Source organism: Melanerpes formicivorus, unplaced genomic scaffold, assembly GCF_026170545.1.
Source record: "Melanerpes formicivorus ecotype bairdi unplaced genomic scaffold, bMelFor1.0.p_v2 SCAF_8, whole genome shotgun sequence".
Classification (NCBI taxonomy): Eukaryota; Metazoa; Chordata; class Aves; order Piciformes; family Picidae; genus Melanerpes; species Melanerpes formicivorus.
Genome location: NW_027142360.1, coordinates 23,638,044 through 23,657,813, shown reverse-complemented (window position 1 = coordinate 23,657,813; position 19,770 = coordinate 23,638,044). Strand labels below are relative to the sequence as shown.

General features: G+C 46.1%; 1 protein-coding gene across 1 annotated transcript in view; it reads right to left on the bottom strand.

Annotated features, from left to right (window-relative positions):
* Positions 1-16,548, bottom strand: part of SLC5A8 (solute carrier family 5 member 8) — a 29,679-nt gene extending 13,131 nt beyond the window's left edge. Inside the window, exons 1-7 of the mRNA XM_068142728.1 lie at positions 15,868-16,548; positions 13,832-13,897; positions 10,678-10,729; positions 9,062-9,129; positions 7,394-7,548; positions 6,147-6,287; positions 1,271-1,400 (exon numbers count right to left, since the gene is read on the bottom strand). Coding sequence (XP_067998829.1) covers positions 1,271-1,400; positions 6,147-6,287; positions 7,394-7,548; positions 9,062-9,129; positions 10,678-10,729; positions 13,832-13,897; positions 15,868-16,200 — 945 coding nt within the window. The 5' untranslated portion in view covers positions 16,201-16,548. The remainder of the gene's footprint in view (positions 1-1,270; positions 1,401-6,146; positions 6,288-7,393; positions 7,549-9,061; positions 9,130-10,677; positions 10,730-13,831; positions 13,898-15,867) is intronic.
* Between the last annotated feature and the right edge of the window lie 3,222 nt (positions 16,549-19,770).

Here is a 19,770-nt window from a genome sequence, read left to right as displayed (position 1 = left end):
GATGATCTCTGAGGTCTTTTCCAACCTGGTTAATTCTATTCTATTTAAACAAAAACCAAACCTGTTTGGACCACCTAGTGGAGATGAGCATATAGAGCTGTGCCATCGGGGCTGGTTTCCAGGGATGGTGGTTTAGAAAGTTGGCACTGGACAGCAGACAGCCTGCATTGTACATCACCCAGTTGGGCCTGGATGCCACAGGAGATGCTTATGTCCCCTGCTGACTCCACAAAAAGGTTTTTAGATACAATCTAATAACCCCAGAGTACCTGAGAACAAATTCCTTATCACAAACTCTGTCTTATTTGTTGACCTTTGCAAGATCCAGGTGTTGGAAAGAGAGAGGAATTTTAAGCTTTTCTTCCTGGGAATCATCTGTTTTTTTCCACAGACAAGTTGGTCTTGTTAGGATCTTGCTTCCTGTTTCTACCAAAAGAAGCTGACTGACAGGAGCAGCTTCATTTCCTTTGTTTCCACCTTGGCTTTCCTTATCTCTTTTCTGTTCTTGTTTTTTTTTTTCCCCTACCCTTAAAGATCAGGAGTTCCTCCCTTATGTACTTTGTTGTCTATGCTCTTCTCTTGGCATTCCAGAGAACTATCTCAGGCATAAACATATAAAAAGGCTTCTGTGATCACTAAACCATGCTCTGAAGTGACATGGCTTAGCAGTCATGGCAGTGTTGGGTTGATGGCTGGACTTGATGACCTTAGAGATCTTTTCCAACCTTAATGATTCTGTGGTTTTCATTTCCTTGGGTCCTGACTCCCATCAGCCCATGGGCTCCCAGGGCTCTTGTTCCTCAGGTAAATCTGCTACTCGAGGCCAATTTAGGGAGAGGCCACTCTTGGTGGTTTCTCTACACCACAGTGATTGCCCAGCTCCCCTCCAAAGGAGGGAAGGATGCACCAGCACTAGCAAAGAACTGCCCGCTGGTAGCCTTCTTCCAGATGTATGCTTTGGGCATGATTATGTTTTTAATCTGAAAAGGCTTTTGCCTCCCTTGGCACACTGCTTCTCTCCCTGCTGCCCTGCTTACCTGCAGCTCCAGGACAGCTGGTGGATGTTGGGACTGAACAGTGCCAAGGACAGGTCTGCTGCTTTCACCAAAGAATTCCCTCTCACCATGGTCTCAGCTTAGTCCCTCAGAGGTACAGACATGTCGTCATTTCCATTAACTGGCTCCTGAGCCAAACCTGTCCCTGTTTGATTACTATGGCTGCCAAGGAAGGACTCCCACTGACTCCCTTCCTCTGAAAGGCAAGGTCTTACCTGATCAAGTGCTGACACCTCCCCTGCTGTCCATGGGTCACAGAGCTTGTAGACGGAGTAGAGGCACAGGCCACAGAGTGTTGCACAGACCAGTATTGCCCAGAGCCCCACAAGGTTCATGTAGAGTGACCTGCAGCAACAAGCACAGAAATGTCATGTTAGATCTCAACATCCTACAAGACCCAAGTGGGGCCAAGCAATCGAGCGCTCGTGCCAGCACCAAGGAGACCTCTTGGTGGATAGCTGCCCAACAGGAAGGGAGTCACAATGTGTCTCCTAGCATTTCACCCAGTGTGAGATTATGCTTTTAAATAGACAAACTGCACTTCTGGTCTTGGTGGTACAGTCTGAGTGATTGTCTCCTGACAAAGTGCTCAGGAGATGATGGGAACAATGTGGCAGTCCCTGCGTTTCACCATGACTGAGTTCTACGTTGCAGGCAGCTGGCACCAAGACACTCTTCCTTTCTTGCCACATCCCTTGGTAAAGACAAATTCCAGGCAGGTTTGTAAGGTGGGGTGCCCCAGATCAAAGTGTGGGGTACCTTTTAGTCACTCCTTTGCCTCTGGATCTGCAGTCCCATGCTTATGCAATGCTTAAGTTGCCTTTGTAAAGGAGGAAATCCCCAGTTTCCTCACAACACAGTCTCTGTGGGAGGCAGCAATGAACCGCTGAGACCTGGAGCCACCTACAGCTGCCACTTCCAGAGAGCAGGGGATAGCTACCAATCCCAGGCCTTCCCTTTTAGTTACTAAACAAATTGAAGCCTAGCATGATCCAGTAACTCCATCACCTCTCCATATCCTGATGGGAGCTGCAGCTAACCCTGAGAGCAGAAATGTGTTTTCGTCAGGCACTTTGGCCACACACAACAGGCAGCCTCTACTGGCAGTACAAACCAAATTGTTCTCCTAGCCCAGTGTTGGTGCCATGGTTTAGTTGATCAGGTGGTGTTGGATGATAGGTTGGACTCGATGACCTCAAAGGTCTTTTCCAACCTGGTTAATTCTATTCTATTCTATCCAGCCCTCTCAGACATTTCTCAGCTCTTGATGACTCCTGGGTCACAAAGTTCTTCTTGCCTAGGGTGGTCAAGTAAACACACTCACTGGCAGCATGGCCTTGAAAAACAGGGCTCCCTTCCAGCAGCTGCCTCCCACAGTTATCTGTGTTATCTGCCAATAGAGATTTAACTGCCTGATAGGTCATATAACCTGGACCTGTGCCAACTGCTAAGCCCTCTGCTGGGAGGAACTTTGCTTTCTACACAAATATGTCCATGCTTGCAATGCTTCAGGAGGTCTCTCAGTTCCCAAATAGGGGCACTAGCCTTTAGACTGCTCTAGGCTTTATTAGGCATTGAAATGGATGCTGTCAGAAAGGCATAACCTAGATTAAAACTGATAGTTCAACTCGTTGTACCAAAGAGAAAAACAGTGGCAAGCACAAGGCAAACTCTTTGAAATACTTCTCTAAATAAAAGCTGGTTTACAACTAGTAGAGGAATCCCTGAATTTATGCTTTGTACTGCAGCTAGGGGTGGTCTAAGCATAGAACCAGAAGGACTTTAAATTTCTCCCCAGACTTAATTTAGTATGAAATGAAGTAGCCCTCCTTTCTTACAGATGCTTATGTACTGGTCAGATGTCTTGCATCTGTTTAGCTGAAGCTCTTTGTGCACTGGCATAATTTACCTCAATGTAAGGCACTCAGAAGCTGGTTTAGGACAAAATTTAATCTATTGGTTAAATCAATCCAATGTTTTTTGTTGCTTGTGGGGGTTTTTTTGACTGATGTTAGCCTGTAGCAAAGATTAGACAGACAGTCAAGAGAAGGACATGGGAGCCAAAGCAATTGTTTGCCTGAATCCAGCAGTTCTTGGTGTAAAACTTTGACAGTGAAAAGGAAGCTGATCTTTTTCCCTTCTGATTTACACCCCAGCTCAGGCTACGCCCTGTGACTAAGCACTGGAGTATAATAATTGTAGCACTGTTGGAAGGAAGGTGTTCCCTTTAATTCTGGGTGAGTAAAACGGGGTGGAGTTGGGTGAAGCAAGCACTGCGACTGCTCAGGTTTGCTTGTTTCAGGCTGGCTCTCACGTTTCTAGCATGTCAGATGATGGCCTTGAAAGGGAGGAAGAGCATTAACATGCTGCATGCAGGCCACATGTTGCTGAAAGTGTAGCTCTCTAACTCTGAGTGCCTGTTATTGTTCCATGCATGATCTAAGGATGACAGCATGTGCTCCTACCTGCTGGTGTGTTTCTCAGATGAGGTGGAAATCTCTTCCCAAAGCCTGAGAAGACTCCTGCTCTTATGCCACTTATGTTAAAGGACTTCCCAAAACCCTCTAAGCTGATACCTGTGAAACAATTCTTTTCTCTACTCCATTTGTCATTGTGCTGTCTCTTATAAAGCCTTACAGCAAACATCAGAGGGTTACAAAACCCTGTTACTTTGACTTAATGACATCTTTAAACTGTTCTGTGTACAGGTTAAATGGCAGCAAGAGGGGCAGGCCACCAATGTGACTTGCAAGATGTGTCTAATTACAGTTAGAAATTAACTAGATAGTCCCAACAGAGTGTCAGTGTTTGTACTTGTGACAAGCTGCAACCATTATACAACATGATTTCTCCATGCAAGGGAATTACCCTGCACAGGTGAGGCACAAGTAAGATGCCATGAAATCCAACCACCCACACCAGCAGGAGAGGACTCTGCTTCATAGAGTCAGAATGGTTTGAGTTGGAAAGGACCTTAAAAATCACCTAGCTCCAATCCCCCTGCTGTGGCTGAAATAATGCAAGCTGTAAATCCCATCCAAACAGCTCCAGAACTCTAGAGCCTCCAGCCCTGGTTGAAGCTGCTGCAACAGTTCAGAAAATCTGCCCAGAAGCTGCCATGGTGCCAGATTCTCTTTAGCAACCCTCTGTTTCTGGATTACCTTGGAGGTGTCCTTTCTCCTAAAGCGGGTAGGCAGGGTGTGAGAGAGGGGTAAGCCCTAAGTGGAGTAGGTGCTGGGGCAGAGCTGTCACACTGCCACACAAATCTGGCACAACGTATGTGGCTGTCCTCCCACACAGAACTGTGCCAAGCAGCACTACAGATGTGGGATGCACCTCCTGCCTCTGCAGTGCCAAGAACGTGGAACCCAGCCACACTGCCAGAGACTGTGGAGAAGCCACGTGGCTTGTTGGAGGTGTGACACTACACTGGTGATGTGGCATCAGCTCATTCCTATCTGCAGCTTAAGAGGCTGAAAAGGTAGGGTGTTTTTTTTCTTTATTACCACAACCAAAGTATTTCAGTTCTGAACTAAGCATCATTTTGTGGGCACTTTGGCAACTTTAAGAAGGGAAATTCTGCATAAGACTCTCTGTGTGTCACTGTACTCCATGAGGACTGTAGTTATGATGTGCATTTACATGTTTCTCCTATAAATGGACTTCATGAGCTTGCTAAGAACTCTTAAACTCTGAGTTGTGAACTACTGAGATGCTGCTAAAGGACAGATGATAGAGTTGGTAAATATACTCCATCCTAGAGTAAAGGCTGATCAGAAATGCTTAAATCCAAGGGAAATGGAACTCTCTGCCAGTTTCCAGAGTAATTCCTAAAACAACTCATGATTATTATGACAACAAAATCTGTTTCATCAGCAATCGTATCAATGAGTAAAACACTTGTGCATTTTTGTTTTTCATGCCTATACTAATCAGCATGGAAAACTCTTTAATGCAAAGAAAAGTCCCACACAATGATTTCAGTTGAGTAGCAATTCGAGATGCTGTGCTGATATGATTTCAGCACAAGCACTCTCCGTGGGGTTTAGGTTGCTAATAAACCTAATGCAGCTATTTGTGGGTAAGAATTCTGGCACAAAGTTCAATGTCACTGCAATCATATGCAATTCAAACACCAGCATATATTGCACCTACTTATCTTCTACCTGGGACACCAAATAGAAAGCAAAATTTTTTTTGATGCTCTACAAGTAGGTGCAAACCATGCCTTCAAGAAAAGATAAAGTCTCCACTATAAAAGACAGAATCATAGAATGTACTGAGTTGGAAGGAACACTCAAAGGTCATCTGGTCCAACACCCCTCCAGTAAAGCAGCAACATCTCCAACAAGATCAGGTAGTTCAGGGCCACATCAATGTGGACCGTGAATGTCTCCAGGGGTGGGGCCTCAGACACCTCTCTGGGCAACCTGTTCCAGTGTTTCTCCACTCTCATTGTAAAGAACTTCCTCCTTATGTCTAACCAAAATCTACCCTGCTCCAGTTTTAAACTGTTGCCCCTTGTCCTATTACCACAGGCCCTTCTAAACAGTCCTTCCCCAGCCTTCCTGTAGGTCCCCTTCAGATATTGAAATGCAGCTGTAAGGTCTCCCTAGGCTCTTCTCTTCTCCAGGATGAACAGCCTCAACTCTCTCAGCCTGTCTTTGTAGAAGTGATCCATCCCTCTGATCATCTTTGTAGCCCTCCTGGATTTGCTTCAGCAGATCCATGCTCTTACTGTGTTGGGGGCCCCAGAGCTGAACACAGTACTCCAGGTGAGGTCTCACCAGAGCAGATCACCTTTCTCAATCTGCTGGCCATGCTGCTTTTGATGCAGCCTATTGGCCTTCTGGGCTGTGAATGCCTATTGCTGGCTCATGTCCAGCTTTTCATCCACCAACACCCCCAAGTCCCTTTCTGCAAGGCTGCTCTCTATCTCACTGTTCCCCCAGCCTGTCTTGATATTAGGGATTTCCCTGATCCAGGTGCAGAACCTTGCACTTTGCCTTATGGAACATCATGAGTTTCTCCTTGGCCTCCTTCTCTTATCACTGCTAAACCCTGACATTGAGTTACAGTAGGCAGACTTACATTTTTGCATGGAATCTGGTTTTGCATGCAATGTATCTCTGTACTTGAGACTGGTTGACCCCATAGATGCCAGTCCACGTGAAAGTCCCACCTATAACAATTGTCCAGAAGGTGTGCCTTTCCAGAGGATAGGGATTAAAGCTAGAACAAGAAGGAAAACAGAAAACAAATTCAGAATGTGAAAAACCACCTCAGTATGAGAAGATCTTAACACCTAGGAGAGGGGTGAAAAAAAAATCATCCTTTTTCTAATACAAAACCTCTTAATGTGGTCAGACTTTGAACATTCAGATACTCCAAGATCTGCTTTCTGTGGCTTTATGTAAAGCTAAAACTCACAGCTGAACCTCTGATCCAGTGAAATACTCTGAGCTGTCCAGAAGTGGAGTTGAACTGATTTATTTGCCTATAAACTTAAGTAAAGCTGTATGAGGCATATGATGAAATGATGTTCCACTAAAGGGTTTGATATGTCACCTTATCTAGAGGGACATCAGCCCAACACCAGCATGAAGGTAATGCTTGCATGCACAGCCTTTTGTGGACAGAGCCTCTGTAAAACATTTTTGCTGGATTAGCCCTGAGTGGCAGATTTCACATGGCCATAAATGATCTTTTTAATCATGCTTTAATGTAGTTCTTCATGGTAAACAATGTAAGATTATTTCATCTACCACATGCCTTTGATCCTCTTTTTTTCCCTTCTGTAGACCCTGATTGAAGGGCAGAAGAAATGCAGTGTGACCAAACAAACTGAAAAAAATTGAGTCTTCCCAAGAAGGAAAACCATACCCACAGATTCCAGAAACACAGAATTGCAGGGGCTGGAAGGGACCTCAAAAGGTCATCTAGCCCAACCCTCCTGCCTACAGGATCACCCACACCAGATTACACAGGAACACATCCAGGTAAGTTTTGAATACCAGGTGAACAATTTACTGTGGAACTTGGTGAAGAATTTTACAGAACCTGATTTATATTATGAACTGATAGACAAAAGGATGAAAGGTACAACTTGGTGCCATGGTTTAGTTGATCAGATGGTGTTGGGTGATAGGTTGGACTCGATGATCTCAAAGGTCTTTTCCAACCTGGTTAATTCTACTCTAAGCTTGTTTAAAATGATGCAAAACCTGGGTCACAACTTCCTTCTCTCCTCCTTCAGTAGCAATCTGATTTCACAGATGGCCATGTGTGGCTCTATTAGTAGGAATCAGGGGGCACATGATCTCCAAGTACAAACTCACTCCCAGAAGTTCAGCCTTCCTCCATAGTAGGAATCGTTTACGATGCGTTCGATGCCCTCCTGAACCACCACAGCTCGTATGATCACAGCCGAAAATCCAGCCACCATGATTCCAACCTGGAAAACATCTGTCCACACCACTGCCTTCAGGCCACCCTGTGTGAGGAACAGCATATCTCAGGTAGAGTAGGGCAGCAGCATTCATTGCTTTGCATTCATATTCAACTCTGGAAAGCTGTTGCTAACAATATTATGCATAATAGATTAATTTCATCTTCTTGACCAGAAATAATTCTGTGCTGAAGTGTTCTTGAATTGCATCCTGGCACCTAGTCAGGACATCCTGGGACTGTTTTGAAGTGCACTAGAATTGACTTTTGCCATATATGTAGCTTAATCCATTCTTTCCTTCAAACTTCTGAATCAGGTTGTATCAGGAGAGATATTAGCAGGCAGTGCTCATCTTACATATACAGTAGCACTAATTCCAGGTGACATATCATGCATGGGGAAATAAACAGGGTTTAATCCAACATATACAAATAAATTGGTCACTGAGGTTCCATTTAATAATTTCTAGATGCTTGGTTGATTAGCACAAATCTAAAGACCAATCTGTTCATGTGGCACTTGCTATTTTCAGTGACTGTTCAATAACAGACAGGACTATTAGGGACATGAGCCAGCAGCGTGCCCAGGTGGCCAAAAAGGCCAATGGTCTATCCTGGTCTGCATCAGAAATAATGTGGCCAGCAAGAGCAAGGAAGTCATTCTGCCCCTGTACTCAGCACTGGTTAGGCCACACCTTGAGGTACTGTGTCCAGCTTTGGGCCCCTCAGTTTAAGAAGGACATTGAGACACTTGAACGTGTCCAGAGAAGGGCAACGAGGCTGGGGAGAGGCCTCAAGCACAAGTCCTAAGGGGAGAGGCTGAGGGAGCTGGGGTTGTTTTAGCCTGGAGGAGGCTCAGGGGAGACCTTATTGTTCTCTACAACTACTTGAAAGGAGGCTGTAGCCAGGCGGGGGCTGGTCTCTTCTTCCAGGCAACCAGCACCAGAACAAGAGAAAACAGTCTCAAATTGTTCCAGGGGAAATTTAGGCACGAGGTGAGGAGAAACTCTTCCTGGGAAGAACTAATTGGCCATTGGAATGTGCTGCCCAGGGAGGTGGTGGATTCACTGTCCCTGGAGATGTTCAAAGGGGGATTGGATGTGGCACTTGAAGCCATGGTTTAGTAGTCATGAGGTCTTGGGTGATAGGATGGACTTGATCTCTGAGGTCTTTTCCAACCTTATTGTTCTGTGATTCTATTACAGTTGCACTATCAGGTGCTTGACAAATTACACAGCTAAACCTTAGTAGGTTAGGAGAAAAATCACAGGAGGGTTTTTAGGAAGATAAATCTTTTTTGTTTGGTTGGGTTTTGGTGGTTGTTTTGTGTGGGGTTTTTTCCTGTTCTTTCAGTAACAACAGAAGCTTGAATGTATCAAAACAGAAAAGGTTTAAGTCACATTGTGGCTGCCTTTGCAGCCAGAGAAGTCCCTGGGTGAATACAGCCCTGTGGCTGCAGCTACACAGAGGATTTCAATACTACTGTGCAATAAACTCCATATTTGATGTGGATGGTGAAAGCAGCAGAGATTTTTCTCTTAGCCAAAGAGCTCACGTACCAGTGTGCAGTAGAAAGTGCAGACCACGCCGGTTGCAACCACTGCACCCCACAAGTCAAAGCCAGTAACTGAAAGAGAGAAATGGCACCAGTGTGAATGAAGTACTGCAGGCAAAACCAAAATTACACAGACTCTAAGGTATACTTCTCACCCACAAGGTGGTTGTTGGGGGGGGGAAGAGCTCTTTGCTGTTTGATTTAGTTTTCCTAGCAAAATGACAGGTTGAGTTAAATGTATTTAGAGATTTTTGTTTTAACCTCACTTCCCTGAGGTTCACTTCACTTTATTCAAGAGTAGAATTAAATGCTTTGTCCCTATGTTGCCTTCAAAATACACCTCTCTCTCTTTAACATTTCTGAATGTAGCCAATTCCTAAGGATACTGTGTGGGAGACAGAGTAAATAAGCCCAGGTTTTCCCCTTGAACATCTATTACTCCTTATGGGGCAGGATTAATGGACTAGGATTACAAACAGGTGACCTTCCAACAGAGCTCCCATCAGGATCAATAGAAATCTTAGCAGACTTTATAGACTAGAATTAACCAGCTTGGAAGAGACCTTTGAGATTATCAAGTCCAACCTATCATCCAACACTATCTAATCAACTAAACCATGGCACCAAGTGCCACGTCCAGTTTGTTTCTAAACACCTCCAGTGATGGTGACTCCAACACCTCACTGGGCAGCACATTCCAATGGCCAATCTCTCTTTCTGGGAAGAACTTCTTACTGACATCCAGCCTAAACCTCCCCTGGTGCAGCTTGAGACTGTGTCCTCTTGTTCTGGTGCTGGCTGCCTGGGAGAAGAGACCAACCCCCACCTGGCTACAACCTCCCTTCAGGTAGTTGTAGACAGCAATAAGGTCTCCCCTGAGCCTCCTCTTCCCCAGGCTAAACAACCCCAGCTCCCTCAGCCTCTCCTCATAGGGCTTGTGCTCCAAACCCCTCCCCAGCTTTGTTGTCCTTCTCTGGACATGTTCCAGCAACTCAACATCTTTCCTAAACTGAGGGGCCCAGAACTGGACACAGGACTCAAAGTTTGGCCTAACCCATGCAGAGTACAGAGCAGAATGACTTCCCTGCTCCTGCTGGCCACACTGTTCCTGATGCAGGCCAGGAAACCATTGGCCTTCTTGGCCACCTGGGCACACTGCTGGCTCATGTTCAGCCTACTGTCAATCAGTACCCCCAGGTTCCTTTCTGCCTGGCTGCTCTCCAGCCACTCTGACCCCAGCCTGTAGCACTGCATGGGGTTGTTGCAGCTAATGTGTAGAGTCTGGCAATTGGATGTGTTAAATCTCATACCCTTGGACTCTGCTCAGCTGTCCAGCCTGGCAAGATCCCTCTACAGAGCTCTCCAACCCTCTAACAGATCAACTCCTGCCCCCAGCTTGGTGCCATTTGTGAACTTACTGATGATGGACTCAATCCCCTCATCCAGATCATTGATAAAGATATTAAAGAGCGTATATTTATAGTTAAGCCTTGAGCTGTATTTTCAGGTTGCATTACCATAAAGGAAAAAACCAACCAGCCACCACCCCCCCAACATATCAGTATTATATGCAGAAAAAACATTGTAACAGTTAGAACAGTTGCAGTATCTTCATCTTACCTTGATTTAGTGCTAAAGCTGGAGCATAGATGACAATACCAGTGTATAAAGTCTAGAGGAAGAAGGGAAAAAAAATACATAAGATCAAAACAAATGTAATTCCTGGAAAGGGTGATAAGCTTTTTAAATGATTTCTCCTCAAGCACTTATGCAATCTGTATTTCTTAAAGTCAAAACTGGGGGGGAAGTAATTTCAACTGTTAGAAGACAAATGCCTGAGACTAACTAAGGCTGCAGACTCACACAGCCTTGTGTCCTTGGAACAAATACCAAGGACTCTTAAATACCAAATTCCTCTTCAGCTTCCCCTGGCTTTTAAAATTAACTTAGCTTATTGATTTAAACCTGCAGTCATATGGCAGAAACAAGAGCAAAAAGAACTTGATGAGGTCTATCAAGGAATCTATTACAATTTATTTTCTCAGTCTTGGGATCAATATGCCTCTCAGTATGCAACTATAATGCACATGAGTAAGAACAAAAGAGCCAGCATTAGTTAATCCTTGTGGATAGCATCATAAGGAATTACACTTGCCCTGTAAGATGAAGCCACACGTGATTATCAGCAGATTTCTGTTTTCAGCAAATACAATAAAGATACAGAGAAATCAAGGAGCTCCTTCATCCACTTTTGTGGGCACAAGGGGATTTACACACTGATAACCTCTACTTTATTAGTGCACATTTTACAATTCTGATTGCTTTTTCTTCCCTGTTACAAGGACAAGTTCAGCTGTGACATGGTTTAGGGGAATGCAGCTTGCAAGGTGCAGACAACTTCTGTGAAGGTCAGTGGTCTTGATTCAAAGGATCTAAATCACAGCCAGATCCTGAGCTGACTTGCATCAGCTTTCCATGGTGCAGCTCCCTGATTGGCAGGGGTGGGACTTGGACATGAAGCAGAATCAGATGTTATCCAGTGGACAGCTCATCCCTAGAAGTGGGACCGAGTTGGGTGAGGCTTTGAACATCTTGGTCTAGTGGGAAGTGTCCCTGCCCATGACAGCAGTTGGAACTAAATTATCTTTAAGGTCCCCTCCAACTCAAGACTCCCTCCACCTTTTTTATAGGCCCCCTTTTGTTATATTGAAAGGTTGCAAAAGGTCTCCCCACAGCCTTTCCTCCTCCAGGTTGAACAATCCCAACTCTCTCTTCCTTTCTTTATAGGAGGGGGTGTTCCATCCCTCTGATCATTTTTGTGGCCCTCCTCTGGACCCACTCTAGCAAGTCCATGTCTTGCTCATGCTGAGGACCCTAGAAGTGGCAGCAGTGCTCCAGGTGAGGTCTCACAAGAGCAGAGTAGGAGGGGGAGGATCAGCTCCCTCGACCTGCTAGCCATGCTGCTGCTTATGCAGCCTGGGATGTGATTGGCTTTTTGGGCTACAAGCACTCCCTGTTTTTCATCAGTATCCCAAAGTTCTATGCTGGGCTCCTCCCAATCAGTTCACTTCTCCATCTGTATTGATACTGGGAACCTTGGACTTGCCTTGAACTTTGATGTTTACATGGCTCAACTCCTCAAGCCTGTACTAGTACCTCTGGAAGGCATCCCTTCCCTCTAGTGAATCATCTGCACCACCTGGTGTCATTCACTAACTTGGTGAACTCCTTCCCACTATCTGTGTTATTAATAAAGGTAATAAATAGTATTGGTCCCAGTGCAAGACCTTGAAGGACACCACACATTACTGGCTGTCACTAGGACACTTAGCTGTTGACTGTAACTCCAGCCAATTCCTTATCCATCAGTCAACCCCATATCTTCCCAAGCCTGCTCTTTCAGCAATTCAGCATGACAAAGTGGATTTTTCATGTGCAGCAAACAAGAAGCTTTGAGCCACAGGAAATTAAGATTTGTCACAAGCATGATCACTCTCTTGTGTATATTAAAACAAGACTGATGACACAATCTTCCCACTTTTAAACACCTGCCAGCATTCACAGAACAGTTAAAATTGCACCACTAAAATCTTGGAGGGTTTCCTTTCCTCACTATTTCTCCCTGAAAGAAGGTTGTAGTAAGTTGGGGGTCTGTCTCTTCTCCCTAGTATCAGGTGACAGAAGGAGTGAGTAAATGCCCTGCAATTGTGCCAGGCAAGGCAAGTTTGGTTGTTAGGGAAAAAATCCTTCCTGAAACAGGCTGCCCATGGAGGTGGTGGAGTCACTATCCCTGGAGGTGTGGAACGTGTGGACATAGCACTGTGAGACATGGTTTAATGGCCATGGTGGTCTTAGGCTGACAGTAGGACAGATCTTAGAAGCCATTTCCAACTGAAGCAATGTGATTCACACATGCTAGCACTCTACTTTTCCTATGGGCTTGTGATCTATAGATGCCAGCTAAGCAGCACTGTTCAAGTAATTAACTAACATTGCATCTTGTTGGTGCAAGTGTGATTGCCTGGTACCTCCTGATCTGTCTTAATGCAAACTCAGGATAAAAATAAGCATGTAACTTGAAAAGCTTTCTGCCTGTATGTTTATTCTTGCTTTGAATTCCCCCAAAAGTCCACTTCAGAGTTGTGAAAAGAAGACATTTTTGTTTCTGGTGCATTTGGCTCATGTTCATTGTACATTTAAAACCTGCAGTCTCGTGCTGACTCCCTAGATGGGCTGCACAGGGCAAACTGCACCCACAATCATTTCAGAGACTGCTTCAGTTTTACATCCCCACTTCCCAGTTTGCAGACACCCTCTCTTTTTTTTTCCCCAGTGGTGGTGATGCAAGCCCCTTCCGCAGTAAATGACAGCTCCTGACAGCTTGTTCAGCCACCTTTCACAGACCCCTGAGAATTAGTCAGACTCCCAGATTCCTTGGGACTGAGGATGAAAAGTGCCACTGTAGATAATTGGGGCATGTTTACATTTTAAACCCTCTGTGGGTTTCTCCAGCAGGCAGGCAAACAACTGCTCTTCATGCTGCTGCCCTGCAGTGAAGGATTGCTGATCTCTTGGCATGGTGCTGATGCCAAGTGACTGCTCTGGGTGCTCATGGCCCATGGCTTTGGGGCAGAAAGAGCTCTGCTTCTCGCACTCCCAGCCACCCATACATTGTGGTAACCTCATCAACCATTCAGAGAAAACAGCCACTTAGATTAATCTGAAGAATCCTGGTGGCTATGAGGGCCATAGAACAGCTTTGAGATTTACTTGCCGTTTGGATAATGAAGAGGATAGTTCCACAGAGGCGCAGGTATTTATTAAATCGAAGCTCTAAATACTGCAAAAGAGAAGAAAATGCACGTGTTTGTGAAACTTGGCACTGTTGGTAGGAATAGAGTGAAGCGATGAACAGAGGGGGAGGGCATAGCCTCGTTTTACACTTTCATGAGTGGTCAAAAGGTCTCCCCACCTTGATTGACATCTCTTTCTACTTCATTTCCTTACAGGCCTCACAAATGAGTAATGACATGAGTGCAAGTGAAGAGGACATGAGCTAGTGACAGTCTGTGGAATGGAAACTGGTGCTACCCAGTTGCCTCGAGGCACTCAGTAGACAAGGAGCTGTGCACCATGACCTGGCAAAGACCAGCACTAATCCATTCATATCCTGAGTTGAAAGGAACCCACAGGGATCTTTGAGTCCACCTCTAGACTCCACTTCACACTGATGTACCAACAAACAACAGAACCAACCTGTGAGATCAGAAAGTAAATATTATGGCTCTTCTTCTGAGCATTAATTGATTTGGAAACTCTGGCATTATGTGTCTCCATCTGGCCTGCTATGAGAGATGGCAGAAGGTCTCCAGTAGTCAGCTGTTTTCTCCATGGTCACCTCACCTTCTGCACTCTCCAAAGCAGCTTGCCATATTCTACAGGTAAGTGGAAATCTAGCTTTTTGCAAAAGAGGAGCCCTCAGTTTTCTACCTAGCCTGAGACAGCACAACCTTTGAATGAGTTTGTTATGCAGATTTCTTCTCACCCTCTGTCCTAACAACCATCTAGGCTGTGTGGCTTTACAAAAGAGATCTCCCTTGAGAGATCTCCCTTGCCTGCCAGTCTGTTCAATTGACACTAACACTGAAGTATCTCAAACTGCTTCTTTATCAATTGGGCATTTAAACCATCATCTGCAACCATGCCCACTCAAGGAAAGTGTGATGAACACAAGGACAGATACAAGAAGTTGTTCAATCTCTGAACTCTGTCCACAGATAGAAGATTTATCTTTTACAGGTGCATTACTCAAATTTAACCGCAAGATTATCAGTGAGTTTCCAGTTATCCTATTATCAGAATGAACAGTCCAAAGATTAGTAGTTTAAAAGACACTGGAAGCCAACAGCAATTTCTGTTGGTGAATTCTTATCTAAATCTACCAACAGAAACCTTGTTGTTAGCCTCTGTTTCTGCAACACCCCTGCTCAATGTAATAAAGTCATAAAGGCCAAAGGAGATGATCCTTTCCCAATTATGCTCTGTAAAAAGAGCAATTTGCCTCCAAATCTGCCAGAGGAGGGCTTTTGTGGCTGCATGTATGCTTAGAAACCTTTCTGGAGGAAGGGTAATGTGAGGGAGGTTGTAGCCAGATGGGGGTTGGCCTCTTCTCCTAAGCAACCAGCACCAGAACAAGAGGACACAGACTCAAGCTGTGCATGGAGAGGTTTAGGCTGGATGTTAGGAAGAAGTTTCTCATAGAAAGAGTGATTGGCCATTGGAATGGGCTGCCCAGGGAGGTGGTGGAGTCACCATCACTGGAGGTGTTTAGGAAGAGCCTGGATGGGGTGCTTGGTGCCATGGTTTAGTTGATTATATAGTGTTGGATGATAGGTTGACTTAATGATCTTAAAGGTCTTTTCCAACCTGGTTAATTCTATTCTATTCCTATGATAGACGCTCTTGCAGTCTGCATTTGATATATTAATTACCCATCATTAATGACATGCTACTACCTTAGCTGTAAAAGGAGGATTAATCCACCTGCTGAAACAAGTACCTAGTCAGGGAGCAAATCTGATGTGATGCACAGCTCCAGAGCAAAGACAGCAGGGTTGAGAATCTCCTCTCTGTGGAGGCAGTGTGGGCAGAGTTGAGGACAGAGCAGGTCGCAATCTACTCTTGGGAGCGCAGACAAATGGGTCAACACAGAGTGCAAGGAGATTTAGGGAAGAGACTTAGGGGAGACATGTGTAAAGTAGGCATGAGAATCCCTCTAACTCCCTGAAGGCTCTTTCCATTCCCCCTTACCTCGTAGGTGCTGGTAATGCCCAGCTTGTAGAAGACAGGCAGGAAGATCTCGGCACTGCACAGCACCACGAGGGCATAGGTGAAGGCAAACATGCAGAAGATGGCACCATAGCGGTAAATCTCGGCAGGGGTCCCCAGCACCGTGACAGCTGACATGAAGCTGGCGGTGAGAGAGAGCGCAACCGGGAGAGAGCTCATGCTGCGGCCCCCCGTAAGGAAGTCCTTAGATGTCTTCTGCCCGCCTCCCACGAAGGCGTAGTAGACCCCAATGATCGCCGAGATCAGCAGCATGCCCGCAAAGACCACATAGTCCCAGACGGTGAAGCCCCCCATGCTACCCGAGAGAGTAGCCGTCGGAGCCAAGGATCTGAGCCACAGTCAGAGGGGCAGCGGCTGCCCCCGCAGAGCTGGCACAGAACGAAGGCGATGGGACAGGACTCCGCAGGGGTGCCGCGACACCGTGCGCCCCGCCGGGCGATGGCCAGATGGTGTGAGGCGGAGCGGTGCGGTGCGCGCCGCCGAGGTAGGTGCGGTGCGGAGCGGAGTGGTCCCTACCGCCGGGCAGGTGCCGTGCGGTACTGTCCCTGTCACCGGGGCAAGTGTGGAGCGGTGCTGTCCCTACTGCCGAGCGGGTGCGGTGCGGTACGCCCCGCGCAGGTCTCCGCCCGTGTGCCTCCGTGGGCCGTCAGAAGCAGTGCGAGTGCCGGAGCCGGGTCAGCGGGCAAGCCTTATACGGTGCCCCGTGCCCGCTCCTCCCCGCGGCCGTGAGCGCCCCCGCCGAGCGGGAAGGGGCGGCGATCCTCGCGGCACGGCGCAGCCCCGGCCGGGCCATACCGGGTAATTACCACCTGCCCCGTGCCTCCGGGTCCTGCGGCGCCGAGGCTGGCGGGATGACCCCGGTGCTGAGCCCCGCCTGAAGGAGGTTTACAGCCCGAAGTTGGGTCGCAGTCTAGGGGATTTGGAGGGAAGCTAATTTGCCTGACAGTTCTCCGGGATGGTGTTTCCTACCCTTCTTCGTCGGCGTTTGCCACCATCTCCCCAAGTGAAAAAAGTGACAATGCAGCTTGTTATGGTTTGACATTCACGTTTCTGTGGGTTCAGCAATCTGGTGATAACCCAGAGAATCAGCATTTGCCAAGGTGAGCTGCTGAACGCTGCAGTTACGTGACAGAGAAGCTCCATTACCTGTGGTGTGCTCAAGGAAGCTTTGCTCACCACTTTCAACTAATCACAGGTTCACAGAAATACCACTGGGGAATCTTCATGTATTTCACCCGTGGCAGAATGCATCAGAAGCACCTATGTGATCCCAAGGCCATGGATGTCAGGTAGTGGAGAAATGACCACTGCTATAGCTAGCAGCATGTATAGAACTACACAGCAAATACCATCTTGGGCTACTTTGCCATAGGTCAGCAACCCCAGATATGAGATTTGAGGTGTAAAGATGCCAGGGGTGACCATAAGGAGGGCCTGACCAAACCTTGAGACAGGACTCAGTAGCTCTGCACAGCAGTTTTCTGGCTTGAACTGTGCATTGGCAAAGTGCTGTGCTGGAGGAGATTTCCCAGCATAAGTCAACAGGTAGATAAGGCCCTTTCCTGCTCAGCCTCTCCTGTGTCTTATCCACACCTGGATTTGCTGGAAGCAGTCTTTACTGCAAGTGCTCTGAGTTCAGCACAAGGCGTTCTGACCTGCCTACAGCTGACCAGCTTGAAACACGATTTTCAGCAGCCTTCCGTATCTTAGACAGAAATGATTGACCAGACGCTGACAGACAAACCAGCTCATGGAGTGCTCTAACCTCCGTGGGAGCTCTGGATCTGGCAGGCTCTTTAAAGATGTTTTGAGCTGCACGTTGGAATGAGGGGGCACAGGTGGAAGTTGAGCCTTGAAATCATACCTGTGTTGGTCTGGCCTCTAGATGTCCATATGGGAGTATAGGTGTCCCCAAAAATATAGAGGCTGTCCACTGTGGTGCAAGCAGCATGTCCTAACCTATCAGTTAGGGTGTCAGTCTGTCTGGCCCAATTGCTCTTTAATTACTTATATAATGAGTAACAGCTTCCACCTGTCCTGATGAGGAAGCACGAGAAAGAAATGTATCTTGTACCTCTACCAATTAGGCTGTTCAACTATTATCTAAGATGGTTGCCCTGATTTATTACTGCCTTTTGACCACACAAAAGATGAGAAATCCTCTCAACAAAGCTTCCATCCAAACCAGCACCTTCCCACACAGTACAATGAACTGATGTTGCTCAGCAAAGATAGGTGTTGTCAAAAAACATGATCCAGTTTATTACAGGACAGACATTAGCACCCTCCTGCCCAGACCCACAGCTTGTAGTGCTCAGAGCTCCAGGCTTGGTGTCACTTATGTGCACTCTTTTGGGTTTTCTGTTGCTCAGACCATTCAAACAGTAACATGCATTTAAATTCTTAACTGTGAAGGATTAATACAGTTTTGATTCTGCTGCTTTATCATTTCTGACATGATGTAAACAGAGCAAGTGATAACATGTACTGGGAAACAAATTGTGTTTCTTAACTGAAAGGCAAGCAGCTATGAGGAAATGCCTGTCACTGGTTTCAGGTGGCATCTGACATCTGATTCTTTTTTACAGGAGTACTAAGCAAACTGTCATCCAAATGTCATCACAACCAATATGGTGAGAAAGGCTGGATCCTCCCATTCAGATATTCCTGTCTTAGAAGCCAGCAGCAAATCTGTGCAATGCTCATGTCCTAAATCACAGTAAGTGGACCTTGGAGAACAAGGCTAAATGTTTTTCTTCTGGATTTTTACTCACAAAACCAAATTAGCTCCACGGAACACAGTGGGCTTGTGCTGTGTAACAGAGGCAGAACAGTGGGTGTTTGCTTTCCTCACTGCTACAGTAGATGTTTAAATGTCTTCCAAACTCAGACAGCATATTTCATTGTTTTCTTGTAGCACCTTATCTCATCTTCATTTGGTCTCATTTAGTCCTTCATCTCACTAACCCTGTGATGTTCACTGGCATCAGCAGGTTTTGGTGTTTAATAGCAGTAAGTGTGAGATTCATGTCTCTCCACCACCTCTTTGAACTAAGTTCTGGAAATACGTTTTGAAGGGCTCTCCTGCTTGTTGGCAAACGTGCTTTTGCATAGGCAGAAACAAGTGGAAGTGAGGTAGGAAAGCACTGGAGGCCCAGTGAACACTGTTTAGCAGTACTGCAAGACCCTTTGCAATTCGCCCTGAGCAGCCTGAGAGCTCTCAGGCTTCTAGTGGTTCCTTACCTGAGTGTGCAGTTGCAGGCTGTGTGGGGCTCAGCTATACCTTCACCAGCTGAGCTCAGATTGCACATGAAGAGCAGCTGGTGCTTAACAGTACTCCTGTGCAGGGCTAGGACTGAGTTCACAGATTCATAGAACGCTTTGGGTTGGATGGAACCTTGAAGATCATCCAGTTCCAAGCCCCCTGGTTAGGAAACTAGGGGCTTAGGGTCATGCTCTGTGTGTATGCATATGGAAGGTGTTTTCTAACACCATGACCTAATTTACAGAGGGGTAGCGGTTTCAGAGATATTAAGGCTCTATCAGTTTTATGAAAGTAGATGGGCAAAAAAGAGGTTTCCTGCAAATGTTCTTGCTGAAAGACTGCAGCAGGAGCTGAATCTCTGTTAGATAACAGTGAAACCATATGAGAGAAAGACCTTGGAAATGCCCTGCTGCAGGCACAGCTTCTCATCTTATTAAAATACACAGCACTATGGGGATCAAGGTTCCATTTACTCCTCTATTTATGGAGCTACCTGTTACATTTCCTTCTGCTCATCATTATTATTAGGAATAATATATCAATATTAATCACTGAATCCTAAATAATCAGTTCATTTTTTCTCTCACAATGCAATGCCT